General features: G+C 37.5%; 2 protein-coding genes across 3 annotated transcripts in view; one reads left to right on the plus strand and one right to left on the minus strand.

The window, feature by feature from the left end:
• Window positions 1-5607: 5607 nt before the first annotated feature.
• OR11A1 (olfactory receptor family 11 subfamily A member 1) overlaps window positions 5608-20174 on the minus strand; it is a 52128-nt gene continuing 37561 nt past the window's right edge. For both annotated transcript variants that reach the window (XR_002944214.2, XR_002944213.2), the window contains exon 2: window positions 5608-5869. The gene's annotated coding sequence lies outside the window, so the exon portion shown is untranslated. The remainder of the gene's footprint in view (window positions 5870-20174) is intronic.
• Window positions 14236-18235, plus strand: LOC471940 (olfactory receptor 12D1). Its single transcript, XM_527318.7, has 2 exons — window positions 14236-14319; window positions 16588-18235. Exon 2 carries the CDS (start codon window positions 16590-16592, stop codon window positions 17550-17552), a length of 963 nt encoding a protein of 320 aa, XP_527318.3. The 5' UTR covers window positions 14236-14319; window positions 16588-16589; the 3' UTR covers window positions 17553-18235.

Genomic DNA, 20174 nt, shown 5'->3' on the forward strand with positions numbered 1-20174 from the left:
TCTCATCCCTTTATAGCATCAGCTCAAAGTCTAGGTTTTTAAAATCCAAATCATGACAAAGTGCAAATGGGGCATATTTAGTATGATTCCTCAAGAATGGTTCCTTTTGACCTGAAGACCTTTGAACTTGAAGAAGTCAGGTTATCTTCCCATCACACACTCAGCACATAATGATAAAGTAGATATAAGATGACAGTAATAGAAAATCTTACTCCAAAAGAGAAAAAATGGGAGGCACATAACAGTTACATAGCAATTGTGAAACCCATTTGGGGACATTTTTCTCACTCCGTCCTCTAGAGTCTAAGATGATGCAATTGAAACTGATGATACCAATAAAATTCTCTCTCTTCTTCTTCTTTTTTTTTTTTTTTTTTTTAAACACGGATCTCACTCTGTCACCCAGATTGGAGTACAGTGGGATGGTGCAATCTCGGCTCACTGCAACCTCCACCTCCCAGGTTCAAGTGATTCTCTCAACTGAGCCTCCCAAGTAGTTGGGATTACAGGCATGTGCCACCATGCCTGGCTAAATTTTGTACTTTTAATAGAGACAGGGTTTCCACCGTGTTGCGCAGGCTGGTCTCAAACCCCTGATTTCATGTGATCCACCCACATGAGCCTCCCAAAGTGCTGGGATTACAGATCTGAGTCACTGTGCCTGGCCCACCAATAAAATTCTTTTAAAAATATTTTAGGTTCTTAGGATTCTTATTTGGGTTTAGTCAATTAGATAAGTACCACACTCATAAATCTCCTTAGGACAGGCCTTTCTCTGACTTGGGCTGACAATTAGTGTACTGTGAGACAACACCCTTGAGATTTCTGTCTGTCTGTCTTCATGCCAGTAGAATACTGTTTTATTTACTGTACCTTTGCAACATCTTGGGAAGTCAAGAAGAGTGATACCATCTGCTTTGCTATTCTTTCTGAAGATCACTTTGGCTATTTGAGGTCTTTCTTGAATAGTTTTTTCCATTTCTGTAAAAAAAAGCCTTTGGGATTTTGATAGTGATTGCATTGAATTCATAGACAAGTTATGGTAGTATGGACATTTTACAATTTTAATTCTTCTAAGTCCTGAACATAGGTTATGTTTCTATTTATTTGAGTCTTCTTCAATTCCTTTCATCAATGTTTTTGCAGTTTCCAATGTACAAGTCATTCACTTCCTTGGTTGAGTTTATTGCTAAGCATTTTATTCTTTTTTATGCTATTTTAAATGAAATTGTTTTGGTTCTTCCTTTTCTGATAGCTCAGAAAAGCTAGATTGTTAATGTAGCTTTTGTATGTTACATTGTATGCAATTGATGCAATTGTATGCAATTGTATGCAATTGATTTTGTATGTTAATTTTATATTCAATTTGAATGCCTTCCATTTAATTAAAATAGTATAGTACTGAGATAAAGACAGACATACAAGCCAATAGAACAGAATGGAGAGTCCAGAAATAAATGCACATATATATAGTAAACTGATCTTGGACAAGATTGCTGAGAACACACAATGGAGAAAGAATAGTCCCTTCAATAGATGGTGTAGAATAAACTACATAGAGAAGAATGAAATTGGACCCTATCTCATACTATATACAAAATCAACTCAAAATGGATTAAAGATTTAAATGTAAAACTCCTAGAAGAAAAAAAATAAGGAGATAACTTCTTGATGTTGGTCTTGACAATGATTTTTTAGATTTGACACAACAAAATAAAAAATAGACAAGCAGGACTATGTAAAGCTAAAAACCTTCTTCACAACAAAGGAAATGATCAACAGAGTGAAAAGTCATCCTATGAAGTGGGAGAAAATATTTCAAACCATCTATCTGATAGGGGTTAATATCTAAAATACATAATAATCTTCTCAACTCAATAATACACACACACACACACACAACTTAAAATTGACAAAATAATTGAATAGGTATTTCTTTAAAGAAGACATGTAAATGGCCAACAAGTACATAAAAAGGTACTCAATATCACTAACCATCAGAAAAAGGCAACCATAGTCCGATATCACCTAACATATTTTAGGATGGTTATTATAAAAAAAAAAGTGTTGGTGTGAATGTGGAGAAACTGGATCCCTTATACACTGAATACAGAAATTGCAGCCACTATGCAAAATGGTATGAAAATTCCTTTAAAAATTAAAAATAAATCTACAATCTGATCCAGCAATTTCTCTTCTGGGTGTATAGCCAAAAGAATTGAAATCAGGGCCTTGAAGAAATATGTGAAACACTCTGTTTATTTTGAAATTCTTTACAGTAGACAAAATACAAAAACAACCCAAGTATTCATTGGCAGATGAATGGATAAAGAAAATGAATATATACATGAATATTATTTAACCTTTAAAAGAAGGTGACCCTGCCAATTATTACAATATGGAAAAACCTAGAGGATATCATGATAAGTAAACTAAGACAGTCTCAAAAGGACAAATGTTGCATGGCCATGCTTAAATGGTATCTAAAATGGTCAACCTCATAGAAACACAAAATAGAATGGTGATTGTCAGGGAGTGTGTAGAGGGGGAGATGGGGAATTGTTTATCAGTGGGTATGGTATAAAGTTTCTGTTATGCAAGATAAATAAGATCTAGAGATCTGCAGTACAACATATTACCTATAACTAGAAAATAGTATTTTGCACTTTAAAATATGTTAACAAGACTATAGATCTCATGATAAGTGCTTTTACAGAAACAAAAACAACACAAAAGAACACGAGGACATTTTTGGAGTTGATGGATATGCTTATTACCCTGGTTGTGGTGATGATAGTATGTGTACATATGCCCAAACTCATCACGATGTCTACATTAAACACATATAATTTTTTTATGTCAGTTGTACCTCAATAAAGCTAAAATAAGATTTCTGGAAACATTTTTGCCTCTAGTTGGAAATGTTGACAAGGCATGTCCATAAGACTCATAGTGACCCCTTTGTCTAACATAGAGGGCTTAAGAGGCCTGTCTTAAGATTTTTAGAAACTATTCTAGGCTTCCCCATTATCTTTCTGAGGTTTCAACAAAGGGTATTATAGTCACATCCTTGGGATCTTTACCTAAAAACCATACTTCACTAACAGCACCTTGGAATATGATCTTTGCCCTGAAGCCATTTCTTACTTTGAGAAACTTCTACCATCTAGACTATTTAGCACTAATATACAGTTTAATTTTTTGATCCTAGGAAGTCCTGGAATCTAGTTTTCCTCTAAATACTGATTGAAAATTGAATGCCTTGTTTTTTAGTTCATCTAACGTCTGCCCTATTTTGTAGTAGTCAGCTAAAAGAATCTGTTGGAACTTTCACTATTTTGATGGTTTTTATGTCAGCTTGACTGAGGATGTCCACACTTTATTTAATTAAGCAGTTTTCTGGATATGTCAGTGAGGATGTTTTTAGATGAGACTAACATTTGAATTGATAGATTGAGTAAAGCAGATTATCCTCCCTAATGTAGGTGGCCATCATCCAATCAATATTCTGTTGACTCTGTTTCTCAGAAGAACCCTGACTACTACAATCATTCTTCCTAGTAACCACCTTAGCAAGATCAATGGGTTCAATAGATATCCTTTCTATCTTCTTTGTTACTGTGGATAGTACATGTCTACTGTACTACATATTACTATAGATAGTGGATGTCTCTCTTGACCGCCAGGCCAACAATTAGAGTTAAATCCCCATAAATTAATTAGGGTTGTGCTAGAGATGCTAAAATAGAAAAGAGATTAAACTGACAGGAGTGCAAATAGTAGTTACAATGTGCCAGCAGGAGTACCGTGGGATTGAATTTTGAGTGTGCATGATCAAGGGACTAGAACACTAAACTGGATAAATGAGAATATATTAACTAGGGGACATTGAGTTCTTAGACACAGAATCTGGGGCTTAAGTAAATTTGCTGCTAGTGTGGCTCTTACAAGCACAGGGAAGGCATTGGCCCATGATGATCAAAGTTAAAATTACTGAGTTGCCCTGACAGATGGTATGGAAAGGAATAAAGAGACTCAGGAAAGTGGGGGTATTGGAAGAATATACTATATGTAGGTCAGAAAAGCCACCGGAATATTATGTTCCACAAGAGTACTCAGAGGAGACACACCATTCACAATTCAGAATGCTCTGGCAGAGGAGTTCTGGAATTACTAAGAAATTCAGTGGTGACTCTTTGTAGACCAGGGATAATGGTTACAGAAGTAATCACAGAATTCGAATTGCTGGAGAAAAGGGGCCTACAGCAATAAAAATATATGGTAGCATTGAACCACTGGAAGCTAGTAGTTGGCAATTGCTGTAATCATCAGTGAGTCAAAAAGGTAGCCAAGTAGTCTTGACCTACAGGAAGCTGTGGGGATGGTTAATAGAACATGTGTCCCTAAAGACGAAATTACAGGACAGTTGATGAGGTTGCTGCTTAAAAACTACAATCAAAAGAAGGCAAGAGTAGAGGAACAGGACACTGAGGGTGGTCACTCTAATAAAATGGCCTAATTTCCTGCTCAGTTCACAGATGCAAGCTAATATTTAGGTGCATAACTTATTACCTGAACATTTAGTCATGTCCTCCAGAAAGAAGTGAACTTCAACATTGTGGTAAGCATTTACTGGAAAGACACCTATAGTTTTTCCCGAGAGGGAGCTAACATTATTTATGCAAATTACTGCACACTGGGAAAGGGGGAATACCCAAATATTTCAAGTACAGTTGTCTGAGTTGACACTGATACTCCAAGAGCCAAAGCATCACCATGGCCCAACTGTTACAATGAGCATACAGAAGCCAGATTACGAATGGAGTCATGTTAAAGTCTAGCTTACAATACGTCACCCAGTACTGTAGGCACATCCAATAGTCATTCCCACAGTCACTGGCTATACGATTAGGACTGATATACTTGGCAGTAAGAGAAGCCTCTACGTCAGTCCTTGGCCAGTGGGAAATGTGCTATCGTACTGGAGAATGCCAACTGGAAGCTTTGAAACTGCCCCATCTGGCAAGGATATTAAACTAACAACAATATCACATCCTGGGAAGGATAGCCAAGGTTAGTGCCCCCTTAAATATCTAAAGACTGAAAGATCACTTGCAAAAAACAGATAAATCCTGAATAATAGCTGCAGACTAGTAGTCTTGATCACAGCTGTCATGTCAGACATGGTATCATTGCTAGAACAAGTTAACAGGGCTTCAGGTAAATGGTTTTTTTCCATTGGTATGGCAAATGCATTCTTGTTTCTTGGGAGCATCCCAAGAGTGACTGTTTCAGGAGATCTATTAAGAAGTTGTAAGGTTTCTTTTAACATACCTTCGAAGCTCCAGAACATCATTTTTGTTGCATTCTATTGGTGAAGTCACTGTGCCAGCCCAGGTTCAAGAAAAATGAACCACACAGGGCATCAATGCTGAGAGGCATGGTTCACTTGGCATCCATGTGTCTAGACTAGCTACCATATTGACTTGAGACTCATTTTGATAGTCCCGTGTGAAGATTAATGTATTTGTTTTTACCTAGCAAAAACATATATGGTGCATTGTATGTGTCAGACACTATTCTAAGTACTTTATACATATTAGCTCATTTAGTCATCGTAACAACCTTTATTCTTATTTTACAGATGAAGAAATACAGGAACAGAAATGTTAAGTCATTTGCCCAAAGTTTTTCCGACAGTGATTAGCAATGATGGATGTAAGCCCAAGCAGAATGGCTACAGTCATTTTCTTGAAAATTACACTGTGCTTTCTCAGCTGTTACATCTTTAAATACAGACCATTCTCTTTGTGCTCTTTTTCTGGACCTCCTTTCTAACAGATGTGCTGGGAAGTTCACAACGTATTTCCTGCAATCAGGCAAGAGAAAGAAATAAAGAGTATTCAATTAGGAAAAGAGGAAGTCAAATTGTCTCTGTTTGCAGATGACATGATCGTATATTTAGAAAACCCCATCATCTCAGCCCAAAATCTCCTTAAGCTGATAAGCAACTTCAGCAAAGTCTCAGGATACAAAATCAATTTGCAAAAATTGCAAGCATTCTTATACACCAACAACAGACAAACAGAGAGCCACATCATGAGTGAACGCTCATTCACAATTGCTACAAAGTGAATAAAATACCTAGGAATACAACTTACAAGTGATGTGAAGGACTTCTTCAAGGAGAACTGCAAACCAATGCTCAAGGAAATAAGAGACGACACAAACAAACAGAAAAACATTCCATGCTCATGCATAGGAATAATCAATATCGTGAAAATGGCCACACTGCCCAAAGTAATTTATAGATTCAATGCTATCCTCATCAAGCTACCATTGACTTTCTTCACAGAATCAGAAAAAACGACTCTAAATTTCAAATGGAACCAAAAAAGAGCCTGCATAGCCAAGACAATCCTAAGCAGAAAGAACAAAGCTGGAAGCATCACACTACCTGACTTCAAACTATACTACAAGGCTACAGTGACCAAAACAGCATGATACTGGTACCAAAACAGATATATAGACCAACGGAACAGAACAGAGGCCTCAGAAATAACACCACACATCTACAACCAACTGGTTTTTGACAAACCTGACAAAAACAGGCAATGGGGAAATGATTCCCTATTTAGTAAATGGTGTTGGGAAAACTGGCTAGCCAGATGTAGAAAGCTGAAACACGATCCCTTCCTTACACCTTATACAAAAATTAACTCAAGATGGATTAAAGACTTAAACATAAAACCTAAAACCATAAAAACCCTAGAAGAAAACCTAGGCAATACCATTCAGGTCATAGGCATGGGCAAAGACTTCATGACTAAAACACCAAAAGCAATAGCAACAAAAGCCAAAAAAGACAAATGGGATCTAATTAAACTAAAGAACTTCTGCACAGCAAAATAAACTATCAGCAGAGTGAACAGGCAACCTACAGAATGAGAGAAAATTTTTGCAATCTATCCATCTGACAAAAGGCTAATATCTAGAATCTACAAAGAACTTAAACAAATTTACAAGAAAAAAGCAACCCCATCAAAAAGTGAGCAAAGGATATGAACAGAAACTTCTCAGAAGAAGACATTTATGCAGCCAACAAACATATGAAAAAAAGCTCATTATCACTGGTCATTAGAGAAATGAAAATCAAAACCGAAATGAGATACCATCTCACGCCAGTTAGAATGGTGATCATTAAAAAGTCAGGAAACAACAGATGCTGGAAAGGACATGGAGAAATAGGAACACTTTTACACTGTTGGTGGGAGCGTAAATTAGTTCAACCATTGTGGAAAACAGTGTGGCTATTCCTCAAGGATCTAGAACTAGGAATATCATTTGACCCAGCAGTCCCATTACTGGGTATATACCCAAAGGATTATATATCATTCTACTATAAAGACACACACATGTATGTCTATTGCAGCACTGTTCACAATAGCATTGACTTGGAACCTACCCAAATGCCCATCAATGATAAACTGGATAAAGAAAATATGGCAAATATACACCATGGGATACTATGCAGCCATAAAAAGGGATGAGTTCATGTCCTTTGCAGGGACATGGATGACACTGGAAAGCATCATTCTCAGCAAACTATCACAAGAACAGAAAACCAAAACAGAGAACCGCTTGTTCTCACTCATAGGTGGGAGTTGAACAATGAGAACACATGCACACAGGGAGGGGAACATCACACCCCGGGGCCTGTCAGGGGGTGGGAGGGTAGGGGAGGGATAGCATTAGGAGAAATATCTAATGTAGATGACGGGTTGATGGGTGCAGCAAACCACCATGGCACACGTATACCTATGTAACAAACCTGCACGTTCTGCACAGGTACCCCAGAACTTAAAGTATGATAAAAAAAAAGGAAGTTAAAAAAAATTACTAAGAGTTTCAAGACAGTGACCACAAAGCATTAAATCAAACATAGGTCCCTTCTGAGTGCAGGGTCCTTTGTGACTGCATGGGTCGCAGGCCCATGAAGCTCCCTTTGTAATAAAAGAAAATTTAAAACAAATAATATGTACAATCACAAAGAGACAATACATAAAGAAGAAAATTGCTGATCATGACTTCATTAAAATAGCGAATCGCTAGTCAACTAAGAAAATTGTAGATAAAATTAAGATGAATAATATTTGAAAGAGCACAATACAGTGATCACTAGAACTAAGGAGCCTCAGTTTGAGTCCTGGTTTCACAATATATCACAAGAAGAAAAATTTACTTAAATCCTTTGAGCCTCAGTTTTCTTGTGATATAAGATAAATGACTGTATTACTTACTTCATTTGGTTTTTGTGAGAATTAAGAGAGCTAATAGATGTAAAGAACTTAGAACAATACCTTACACATAATAAGCATGCAATAAATAGTATTCATTTGTTATTATATTCATAGCCTATAAAATAACAAGAAGGTGAGGGCTGGCCAAGATGGCCAACGAGAAGCACCTATTGTGCGCCGCTGTCACAGAGCAAAATAGAAGAGGCAAGTAAATACAGTATCTTCAACTGAACTGGGTACATGCATTGGGATTCATCGAGAAAACAACCCAACCCACAGAGAACAGAGAAAAGCAAGGCAGGACAACCACCCACTTGGGAATGACATGTAGCCAGGGTAGCCTCCCCTGCCCAGAGAAGTGGTGAGTGAGTGAGCGACCTTGGGAACCCATACTTTTCCCACAGAACTTTGCAACCCTCAGGTCAGGAGATCCCTCATGAACTCACTCCACCAGGGCCTTCAGTCTGACATGCAAAGCTATGTGGAGTCTCATCAGAGCATCCACTCGGGCACACTGGAGGCCACAGGAGCTTTAGATACCCAGGCTTCCCAGCAAAAGTAACTGCAACTCTGGCAAACTGGGAGGTTAGACCCCCCCCATATATACCCCTAGAAAACGGTCTAAATCCATGGGGCTGAGCAATGACTATCTGCAAGCCCCATTTCCATGGAACATCACAGGATAAGACCCAATAGCTTTGAACTCTAGGCTGCCATGGGTAGCAACATTATACCTCCCTGAGATGGAGATCTCAGAGGGAGGCTTGGGCTGCCTTCTTTGCTGTTTCATAGCCTTAACCATTGGTGCCTTCAGGCTTTGGGGAATCTGAGGTGACTAGGGACTGGAGTGGTACCCCAGCACAACACAGCAGCTCTACAAAGAGATGGCCAGACCACTTTTTCATGTGGGTCTCAGATCCCATTTCTGTTTACTGGGAGGAATCCCCTGACCGAGGTCTACAACCACTTCTGCTGGTGTTTTCCGGCCAGTAGCAATCCCAAACCTCCCTGTCAGAGCTCCCAGAGGAGGGGTAGGCCTCCATCTTGACTGTTTTGCAGGCTTAGCCATTGTCACTTTTGGGCTTTGGAGAGCTGGAAGCAACTGGGGGCTGGAGTAGACCCCAAAGACAGCATAGCTGCTCTATGAAAAAGTGGCCAGACTGCTTTTTAATGCACCTCCTGATCCTGTTTTTCCTCACTGAGTGGGAACTTCTGGGATCCCCAGCCAACCCTGCCAGTGTGTTTGGGCTGGTAACAGGTCCATTCCTTCCTGGAGCAGAGCTCCCAGAGGGAGGGGCAGGCCGCCATCTTTTCTGTTTGGCAAACTTCACTGTTGATACCATCAGGTACTGGAAAATCTGAAGTGACTAGGGACTGGAGCAGATCCCCAGAATATGGTAGCAGCTCTATGGAAAAGTGGTCAGACTGTATGTTATGTGGGTCCCCAATCCTGTATCTTCTCCTGGGGCAGATCCTCCCAGCCTAGTCTCCAGTCACCCTTACACTGGGACTATTGAGCCAGTAGCAGTTCTGCAATGCCCTGGGACAAAGCTCCCAATGGGAGGGGTGGGTTGTCATCTTTGCTTTCTCACAGTCTTCATCCTTGTGTCCCCAGGCCCTGGAGAGTCTGTGGGACCAAGGGCTGGTTGGGACCCATAACACAGAGCATCCACGTCATAGAAAACTGGCTGAACTGTTCTCCATGCAGATCCTGATCCTCACTTCTCCTCACTGGGCAAGGCCACCTGACCTGGGACTCCAGCACAATCACCCAGCTGCCACCTGACCACTTCAATTAGAGGCAGTTCTGCAGTTAAAGGAACACTCACACACAGAGATGAGAAAAAAAAAAAGAACTCTGGCAACTCAAATGGTCAGAGTGTCTTATGTCCTCCAAATGATCACTCTAGTTCTTCAACAAGAATTCTTAAGCAGGCTGAGATGGCTGAAATAACAAATAGAATTCAGAATATGGATAGGAATGAAGATAATTGAGATTCAGGAGAATGGCAAAACCCAATCCCAGGAAGCTAAGAATCACAATAAAATGATACAGGAGGTGACAGACAAAACAGCCAGTATAAAAACAACCTAACTAACCTGATAGAGCTGAAAAACTCACTAAAAGAATTTTTCAATGCAATCACAAATGTTAATAGCAGAGTAGACAAAGCTGAGGAAAGAATTTCAGAATTTGAAGACAGGCTCTCTGAAATAAGAGAGTCAGACGAAAATAAAGAATAAAAGGAAAAGGAATGAACAAAACCTCTGTGAAATATGAGATTATGTAAAGAGGCCAAATCTACAAATCACTGGTATCCCTGCAAGAGAGGGGGAGAAAGCAAACAACTTGGAAAACATATTTCAGGATATCAACCATGAAAACTTCCCCAATCTTGCTAGAGAGGCCAATAGTCAAATGCAGGAAATACAGAAAACCTCTGCAAGATTCTAGACAAGAAGATCATCCCCAACACACAAAATCATCTTATTTTCCAAGGACAAAATGAAAGAAAGAATGTAAAAGGCAGCTTGAGAGAAAGGGCAGGTCACCTACAAAGGGAACCATATGAGGCTAACAGTGGACCTCTCAGCAGAAATGTTGAAAGCCAGAAGAGATTGCAGGTCTATATTCGATATTCTTAAAGAAAAATTTCTTTAACCAAGAATTTTATATCCAGCCAAACTAAGCTTTCTCTGTGAAGGAGAAATAAGATCTTTTCAGACAAGTAAACATTGAGGGATTGTATTACTAGACCCACCTTACAAGAGATCTTGAAAGGAGTACTAAATATGAAAAGAAAACACCATTGCCAGCCAATACAAAAACACATTTAAGTACACAGACCCGTGACACTATAAAGCAACCAAACAAACAAGTAGGCATAATAACCAGCTAACAACAAAAAGACAGGATTAAATCTACATATATCAATGCAAACATTGAAAGTAAACAGGCTAAATGTCCCAATTAAAAGGCACAGATTGGCAAGCTGGGTAAAGAAGCAAAATCCAATTGTATGCTGTCTTCAGGAAACCCATCTCACATGCAATGACACCCACAGGCTCAAAATAAAGGGATGGGAAAAATCTGCCAAGTAAATGAAAATCAGAAATAAGAAGGGGTTGCAATTCTAATTTCAGAGAAAAACAGACTTTAAACTAACAAAAATGAAAAAAGACAAGGAAGGGCATTATCTAATGATAAAGTATTCAATTCAGCAAGAAGATCTAGATATCCTAAATATATATGCACCCACAGCAGGAGAATCCAGATTCATAAAGCAAGTTCTTAGAGACCTACAAAGAGACTTAGATGCCCATACAATGGGAGTCTCCAGTAGGATATTTCAACACTCCCCTGACAGTACTAGACAGATCATCAAGGCAGAAAATTAACAAAGATTTAAACAAAGATTGAACTCAACATTGGATCAAATAGATCTGATAGACCTCAGAACTCTCCACCCCAAAACAACAGAATGTGCATTCTTCTCATCAACACAGGCGCATACTCTAAAATAGACCCCACAATTGGACATAAAACAATCCTCAGCAAATGCAAAAGAACTGAAATCATACCAAACACATTGGTGGACAACAGCTCAATAAAAATAGAAATCAAGACTAAAAAAAATCACTCAATCCATGCAATTACATGAAAATTAAACAACTTACTCTTTAATGAATTTGAGGTAAGTACTGAAATTAATGCGGAAATCAAAATGTTCTTTGAAACTATTGAGAATGAAGATACAACATACCAGAATCTCTGGGGCACAGCTAAGGCAGCATTAAGGAATTTGTAGCACTAAATGCCCACATCAAAAAGATACGAAGATCTCAAATTAACAACCTAACATCACAAGTAAAAGAACTGGAGACAGAAGACAAAACCAACCCCAAAGATAGCAGAAGACAAGAAATAACCAAAATTAGAGCTGATCTGAAAGAAATTGAGATGAGAAAAACCATACAAAAGATAAACAAATCCAGGAGTTTGTTTTTTGGGAGAATTAATAAGATGAATAGACTCCTAGCTAGATCAATAGAGAAGGAAAGAGAGATGATCCAAATAAACACAATCAGAAATGACAAATGGGATGCCACCATTGACCCCACAACAATACAAATAATCATCAGAGACATGATGAATCATGAACACATATGCACATGAACTAGAAAACCTCGACGAGATGGATAAATTTCTGTACACATACATCCTCCCAAGTCTGAACCAAGAAGAAACTGATTCTGTGAAGAAACCAATAATGAGCTCTGAAATTGAATCAGTAATAAATAGCCTACCAAACAAAGGAGGATTGACTCCTCCCCAACTCATTCTATGAGGCCAGCATCATCCTGATACAAAAACCTGGAAGAAACACATACATGAAAGGAAAACTTCAGGCCAATATTCTTAATGAACATAGATGCAAAAATTCTCAACAAAACGCTAGCAAACTGAATTCAGCAGCACATCAAAAAGCTAATACAAAATGATTAAGTAGGCTTTATCCCTGGGATACAAGGTTGGTTCAACATATGCAAATTAATAAATGTGATTCATCACATAAACAGAACTAAAAACAAAACTCACATGATTATCTCAATAGATAACAGAAAAGGCTTCCAATTAAGTTCAACATTGCTTCATATTAAGAATTCTCAATAAACTAGGTATTAAGGAAAATACCTCAAAATAGTAGGAGCCATTTATGACAAATCCAAAGCCAACATCATACTGAATAGACAAAAGCTGGAAGCATTCCTCTTGAAAACCAGCACAAGACAAGGATGTCCTCTCTCAGCATTCCTATTCAACATAGCATTGGAAGCCCTGGCTAGAGCAATTAGGCAAGAGAAAGAAATAATGGGCATTATAGGAAGAGAGTAAGTAAAACTATTCCTGTTTGCAGATGACATGATTCTATATCTAGAAAATCCCATAGTCTTGGCCAAAAAGCTCCTTCAGCTGATATACTATTTCAGCAAAATTTCTGGATACAAAATCAATGTACAAAAGTCATGAGCATTCCTATACAGCAACAACAGTCAAGCTGAGAGACAAATCAGGAAAACAATCCCATTCGCAATTGCCAAAGAAAGAATATAATACCAAGAAATGCAGCTAACAAGGCAGGTGAAAGGTCTCTACAATAAGAACTACAAAACACTACTCAGAGAAATCAGAGATAACACAAACAAATGGAAACAGATTTCTTGTTCATGGATAGTAAGAATCATATTGTTTAAATGGCCATACCACCCAAAGCAATTTACAGATTCAATGCTATTTCTATCAAACTACCAATGACATTCTTGGTAGTTTCTAAACTACCAAGTTTAGAATACTAGAATAAACAAGTGTATTCTAGAAAAAATCTTTAAAATTCATGTGAAACCAAAAAAGAACCTGAATAGCCAAGCAATTCTAAGCAAAAAGAACAAATTTGGAGGCATCATGTTACCCTACTTCAAACTATACTACAGAGCAACAGTAGCCAAAACAGGTTTCCTGAAAAATACCAGGGTATTCTTTCAGGAAAGTCCCAAAAATGGGAAAGTAAATCCATATCTCTGTCCTAGGAAATAAAAAGAAATTTGACTAAGAAAACATATTAAGCCATTGAGACCTGTGTTGGCCATAGTTCTAAAACTAAGGAACAAACTTAGTAAGGGAAAAAAAAAACCAAGAATGAAAAAAACAAATGAAACTTCACACAGGAATTCCCCAAGGCCACTGATTCATATTACAGGTGTGGAAAGGCATCCTGCTAATTCTTACAATCTTTCTCAACACCAGGGGACACTCTCCCTTTGGATTTCTATGTCTAGAGACCTGTGGCTCATTAAAAGGCAGACTGATTTTTCAGAAAGAGAGAAAGAGGTTTTTAAAGATGAATTTATGCTACAATCCCAACATGAACTATTACTTCAAATATGTTTTAACTTTTATAATCACTGGGAATATAAACATGGATAGCTTCCTTAACTGTGAATCAGAACAATCAATCAGGTAAGAGAATGAACTAGGAGACAGGCTGTGAAGTTACACATAATCTCAATATGTTAATGAATGATCTATCTACTTGCTAGTATTAAACACCCAGTATCTAGATCTCATTTTCTATCTAATGGTGGACTCCTCATTGTGTTTGTGAGATATGAAGGCCCTTGACTTACCACATTTTTATTGCCATACCTTGTTCTCAGTTCAACATACCTAGTTCTCTAGACATTATCCAAAGCAAACATGTGATTTCTAAATGGTGAAATTTCAGTGAAGGAAACGATTTACTACAGACCACTCTGATTGCTAATTTTCTCAGAAGCTAGGAATATATGTTTTACCATATGGATTTTTGGGACAATTTTGTTTTCTGGGTCCAAGAACCAAAAATTATATTTGAAATATAATTTGTATTTTAAACAGGAGTGGTAATTTTTAAATATACAAAATATACATGGTCATTCAAGAAAGTTATTATGAATTATTTGAAGGCAGTCCTTCATGGAGGTATAGTAAAAGTTAGATTGTTTTTCAAAATTTCTTCCCAGCTATGAAGCCAAAAAACCCATGGGCTCTCTAGAAGTGTTCCCTTATTCATTATTTTTTTTTTACTCTAGTCACACCAAATTATATTCTTCTCTCCTCAGTGGTTTCTAAAACCTTGAATGATACTCCTTTTATAGGAAGCACTCCAGTGTCAGCATCTCTTTTCAATTTCTTTACAGTTCTACTAGCTCTCTCAGTGCCTCTCACTTCTGTAAGTTCCCCACACATCCTGACTTCTTCCCTCCCAATATACAAGAGCTAATCCATTACAGCCTAATGAAAAGAACAAAGAAGAAGCTACTTCACAATATTATGTCTGCTTTTATTAGTAAACCTAATGAAGATAATACCAGTACTTTGCAAATTATGGAGAAAAAATTTTTCTAGAAAATATAATGGATCTAGAAGAGAAGAAGGTGAATTTCACTTGAGGTAGAATATTCCTTAATATCTGATGAATGAGTTTATTTCAGGCAAAATAAAAACAGAACTTAAGAAAATAGATCACAAGAGAAGACAATTTCAAGAAGGCTGAATATATATTTTGAGGAGAGATTAGTATTGGTGAAAAAAGAAGAGAAACTACTGAATCTATCAGAGGAAAAACTATTCTTATCCAGGGATTCACAGATTTCCTAGGAAAGAAGGAGTCTAAGATCAACTGGTGAATAAAAGCACAATAACATTTGCAATAAAAAAAATAATTTGGGATTCTATTTCAAAAAAAGTATAAAGGGTCAGATTATAGGAAGAAACTGAGCTCATCATCAGACATAATAGTGATGAAATTTTAAATATTCAGGCTAATATGTGATTAATGTGGTCATGTTTCCTACCCTAGTAGGTCACTGCGACATTTCAGGGATGTGGGTCAGGAAGAGATCAGTAAGAGAATATCTCTAATTCATTTACATTCTAAAATGAAGAAATGCAATTACTACTACTCTTTCAAGATTTAAAAAAAAAATCGTGGTTTTGATGCATTGAAACCTGTCTTTTTATTTAAGTTAACATCCTACTGGTGGTTTCTTACTAGGCCAAGAGATAGCTATGTGGTATGCTTAAAAATTGCCCCCTGTGAGAGCTGCTTGGGAAGATGAAAGGAAAGCTGTGACCGAATGAAGATATTCACAGGCCCAGAGAGGTGGCTAATGCCTGTAATCGCAGCACTTTGGGAGGCCGAGGCAGGCAGATAACTTGAGGTCAGGAATTCAAGACCAGCCTGGCATACACGGTGAAACCCCATCTCTATTAAAAATACAAAAATTAGCCAGGTGTGGTGGTGGACTCCTGTAATCCCAGTTACTTGGGAAGCTGAGGCGAGAGACTCTCTTGAACCCGGGAGGCGGAGGTTGCAGTGAGCCAAGATCACACCACTGCACTTCAGCCTGGGAGAAAGAGTGAGAATCTCAAAAAAAAAAGAATGAAAATATTCACAGCCAGAGAAGACTGTAGGCTAGCAACGTTTTCTGATTCCTGGGAGAAAGAAATATATTAATGAAAAACATAATAAAAAAATAGTTGTGTCAGAGATCATAACAGATATATATGTGTATATCTTTAATATTTAGCCATCTAAAAGCCAAAAATGTAAAACTTGTGAGGTTGAATCATGCAAAACAACAATACTCTCCCTCCAGATATTCTCGGCTTGGTAAGAAAATTCTGAGCTGGAAGGATTCTGATTGCGATTAGTGTTCCATACATTATTTTGTCTTTTGTCTGAAGCGATGCTGAATACAACCTCAGTCACTGAATTTCTCCTTTTGGGAGTGACAGACATTCAAGAACTGCAGCCTTTTCTCTTCGTTGTTTTCCTTACCATCTACTTCATCAGTGTGGCTGGGAATGGAGCCATTCTGATGATTGTCGTCTCTGATCCTAGACTCCATTCCCCTATGTATTTCTTCCTGGGAAAGCTGTCCTGCCTGGACATCTGCTACTCCAGCGTAACACTGCCAAAAATGCTGCAGAACTTCCTCTCTGCACACAAAGCAATTTCTTTCTTGGGATGCATAAGCCAGCTCCATTTCTTCCACTTCCTGGGCAGCACAGAGGCCATGTTGTTGGCCGTGATGGCATTTGACCGCTTTGTGGCTATTTGCAAGCCACTTTGCTATACTGTCATTATGAACCCTCAGCTCTGTACCCAGATGGCCATCACAATCTGGATGATTGGTTTTTTCCATGCCCTGCTGCACTCCCTAATGACCTCTTGCTTGAACTTCTGTGGTTCTAACCGTATCTATCACTTCTTCTGTGATGTGAAGCCATTGCTAAAGCTGGCCTGTGGGAACACTGAGCTTAATCAGTGGCTGCTCAGTACTGTCACAGGGACAATCGCCATGGGCCCCTTCTTTCTCACATTACTCTCCTATTTCTACATTATCACCCATCTCTTCTTCAAGACTCATTCTTTTAGCATGCTCCGCAAAGCACTGTCCACTTGTGCCTCCCACTTCATGGTAGTTATTCTTTTGTATGCACCTGTTCTCTTCACCTATATTCATCATGCCTCAGGGACCTCCACGGACCAGGACCCGATCACTGCCATCATGTATACTGTGGTCACTCCAGTACTAAACCCACTGATCTACACTTTGAGAAACAAGGAAGTGAAAGGGGCCTTTAATAGAGCAATCAAAAGGTGGCTTTGGCCTAAAGAAATCTTGAACAACTCTTCTGAAGCATAAATAAACAATTAAAAAGTTGAGTTTGTAATTACATTGTTTCTTAAATTATTTAGAAATGTACAACAGAGGGAACTGGATAAAACAAAAATATATGGAAAAATATGCTGTAGTTGTATTTAACAATGCTTTCCTGGATTATATAAGGGACATTTGAATGAATGGGATACTAGCCATGGAACTCTACTGCTGACTATGTTTTGAAGATATCAGTTGATAAAATTGATGTTAGGTTTTTTATATGTTCTTATGATGAAATTTGGTATAGAAATATGCCTGTTTTTCCCATATATCAAATATATGGATAATACTTGGGTCTATTTATCTATCTGGTCCCTCTGGGTTAATGCATTATAATATTATAAATAAAATTATTATGCTTTGATATTTTGAGGATTTTACTTTAGGGCCATAGTTACTCAACTGCAAAAGAATATGCTAACTGACATATGAGTTAAGGAGAATTTTTAAGGGTTGGGTCTTGATTTCTTATTCTTCAAACAAGGAGACAAATAAGTAATTAAAGCAAATGACATTGTAATCACTAAATAACAACAACAACAAAAACCCTGACAGTTCATCTAAATAGTTTTGGCACCTCTGTCTCCATATATCTTTTATTAGTCAACTGTCCAAATCCTCAATGATTACTTAAAATATTAAAAATCAGAGATAATTTAACAAAGCTCTTAAGACTCTTTCAATCTCATTAGGATGTTATTGTTCCCTCAGCCTTTAATTGCGGAAGATGATGACTTTATCAAAATTTTATTTTCTTTTTCTTACTTGGCACCAAACTCATACTAAGCAAAGGCATAGAAGTCATAATTATTGAAGTATTTCTAGACATGAACTACTATGTTCCTCACTTTTTAAGTTCCTATAAATGGCTTCTGTCCCTGAAAAAATGGTGGATTCTATAATTTATAAATATTTAAAGAATAGACAGAAAATACTATGAAAAGGCATTTTAAGCTGGTGGACTGACCCTTCAAGGTCCCTGCATTCACTTTTGTAAATCTAAACAATTTTATTCTGACTTCTCTCCATGCTTCTTTTGTCTTCTAACTTCACCTTCTTTGGTCCCTCAATTCCAGTTTAGTTTATAATAAAACAAAACAACAATGTGTGTGTGGAGATGGCAACTCCTAATCTCAACTGTCCCACACTATCAGTAATATATTTGATGCATATTTTTATACAATATGTTTTTTCTGTCATTTCTGGTGGTGAGAATCTGCCACATAAGTCCAACTTCAGAGAGTTTGTGAACTGCAGAAGAGCACATGGGGTTCTGGTTAACTATTAGTGCATAACACATTAGGACCCCAAAATTCAATCGCTTAAAACACTTAAGTTACATGCTTCGTTGGGTAAGAAATTTGGAAAAACACAGCAGAGAATGGTTGACTCTGATCCATAATGTCTCTGACCTTTGCTGGAATGACTTCAGTCTGGTCACGGAATAGCTGAGAGCTGAGTAAGTCTCTCTCTCTATTTCTTTTTCTCCTCCGTTAATTGCTCCTTGTGACTATCATATGCTTCTTCAACAGGGAAGCCTCAGACAGACTTTTTCATGTTCCAGTAGACCACAGCAAAAGCTGCCAGCCTGGGGCTGAGATTGAGCAGTAATAAAATGTCTCCTATTCAAAAAAGCCCAGGATCTGATGGCTTTATTGATGTATACTACCAAACATGTAAAGGATAATTAATGCCAATCTTCTTAAACTCGCTCAAAAATATGAAAAGGAAGAAATACTTTCAAACTCACTTTATGAGGTCAGCATTACCCTAATACCAAAGCCAGACAATGCAACTATAAGGAAATGCAGTTACAGGCCAATATCCCTGATGAACATAGATGCAAAAATCCTCAATGAAAACTAGCAAAATGAATTCAACAGCACATTAAAATGATCATACACCATGACTAAGTGGGATTCATCCTTAGGATGCAAGAATGGGTTAACATACACAAATTAATAAATATGATATGCCACATTAACATACTGAGGGATAAAAACCATATGATAATAGGTGCAGAAGAAGCATTTGATAAATTCAATATTCTTTCATAACTAAAAGAAACTTTCAACAAATTAGGTATAGAAGAAACATAGCTTAATGTAATAAAGATAATGTATATCAACTCCACTGCTATTCTCATTATCAGTGTTGGAAAGCTAAAAGCTTTTCTTCCAAGATCAGGAGCAAGTCAATGAGGCCCGCTTTCACAATTTCTCTTCAATATAATTCTGACATTCCTAGCTATAGCAATTACACAAAAGAAATAAATAAAACGCATCCAAACTAAAAAGGAAAAAGTAAAATTTTCTGTTTGCAGATGACATGATCTTACATCTAGAAAACCCTAAAGACTATACCAAAAACTGTGAGGACTAATAAATTTAGTTAAGTTCACAGGATACAAAATTAACTTACAAAAGCCAGTTGCATTTTTCAACAATGATCTATCTGAATAGGAAATCAAGAAAACAATTCTATTTACAATAATATCAAAGGTAAATAAAATACTTAGGGATAAATCTAACCAAGAAGGTGAAACATCTGTACCTTGAAAACTATAAGGCATGGATGACAGAAATTGAAGAAGATACAAATAAA

The sequence above is a fragment of the Pan troglodytes genome, chromosome 5 (assembly GCF_028858775.2).
Source record: "Pan troglodytes isolate AG18354 chromosome 5, NHGRI_mPanTro3-v2.0_pri, whole genome shotgun sequence".
NCBI classification, from domain to species: domain Eukaryota; kingdom Metazoa; phylum Chordata; class Mammalia; order Primates; family Hominidae; genus Pan; species Pan troglodytes.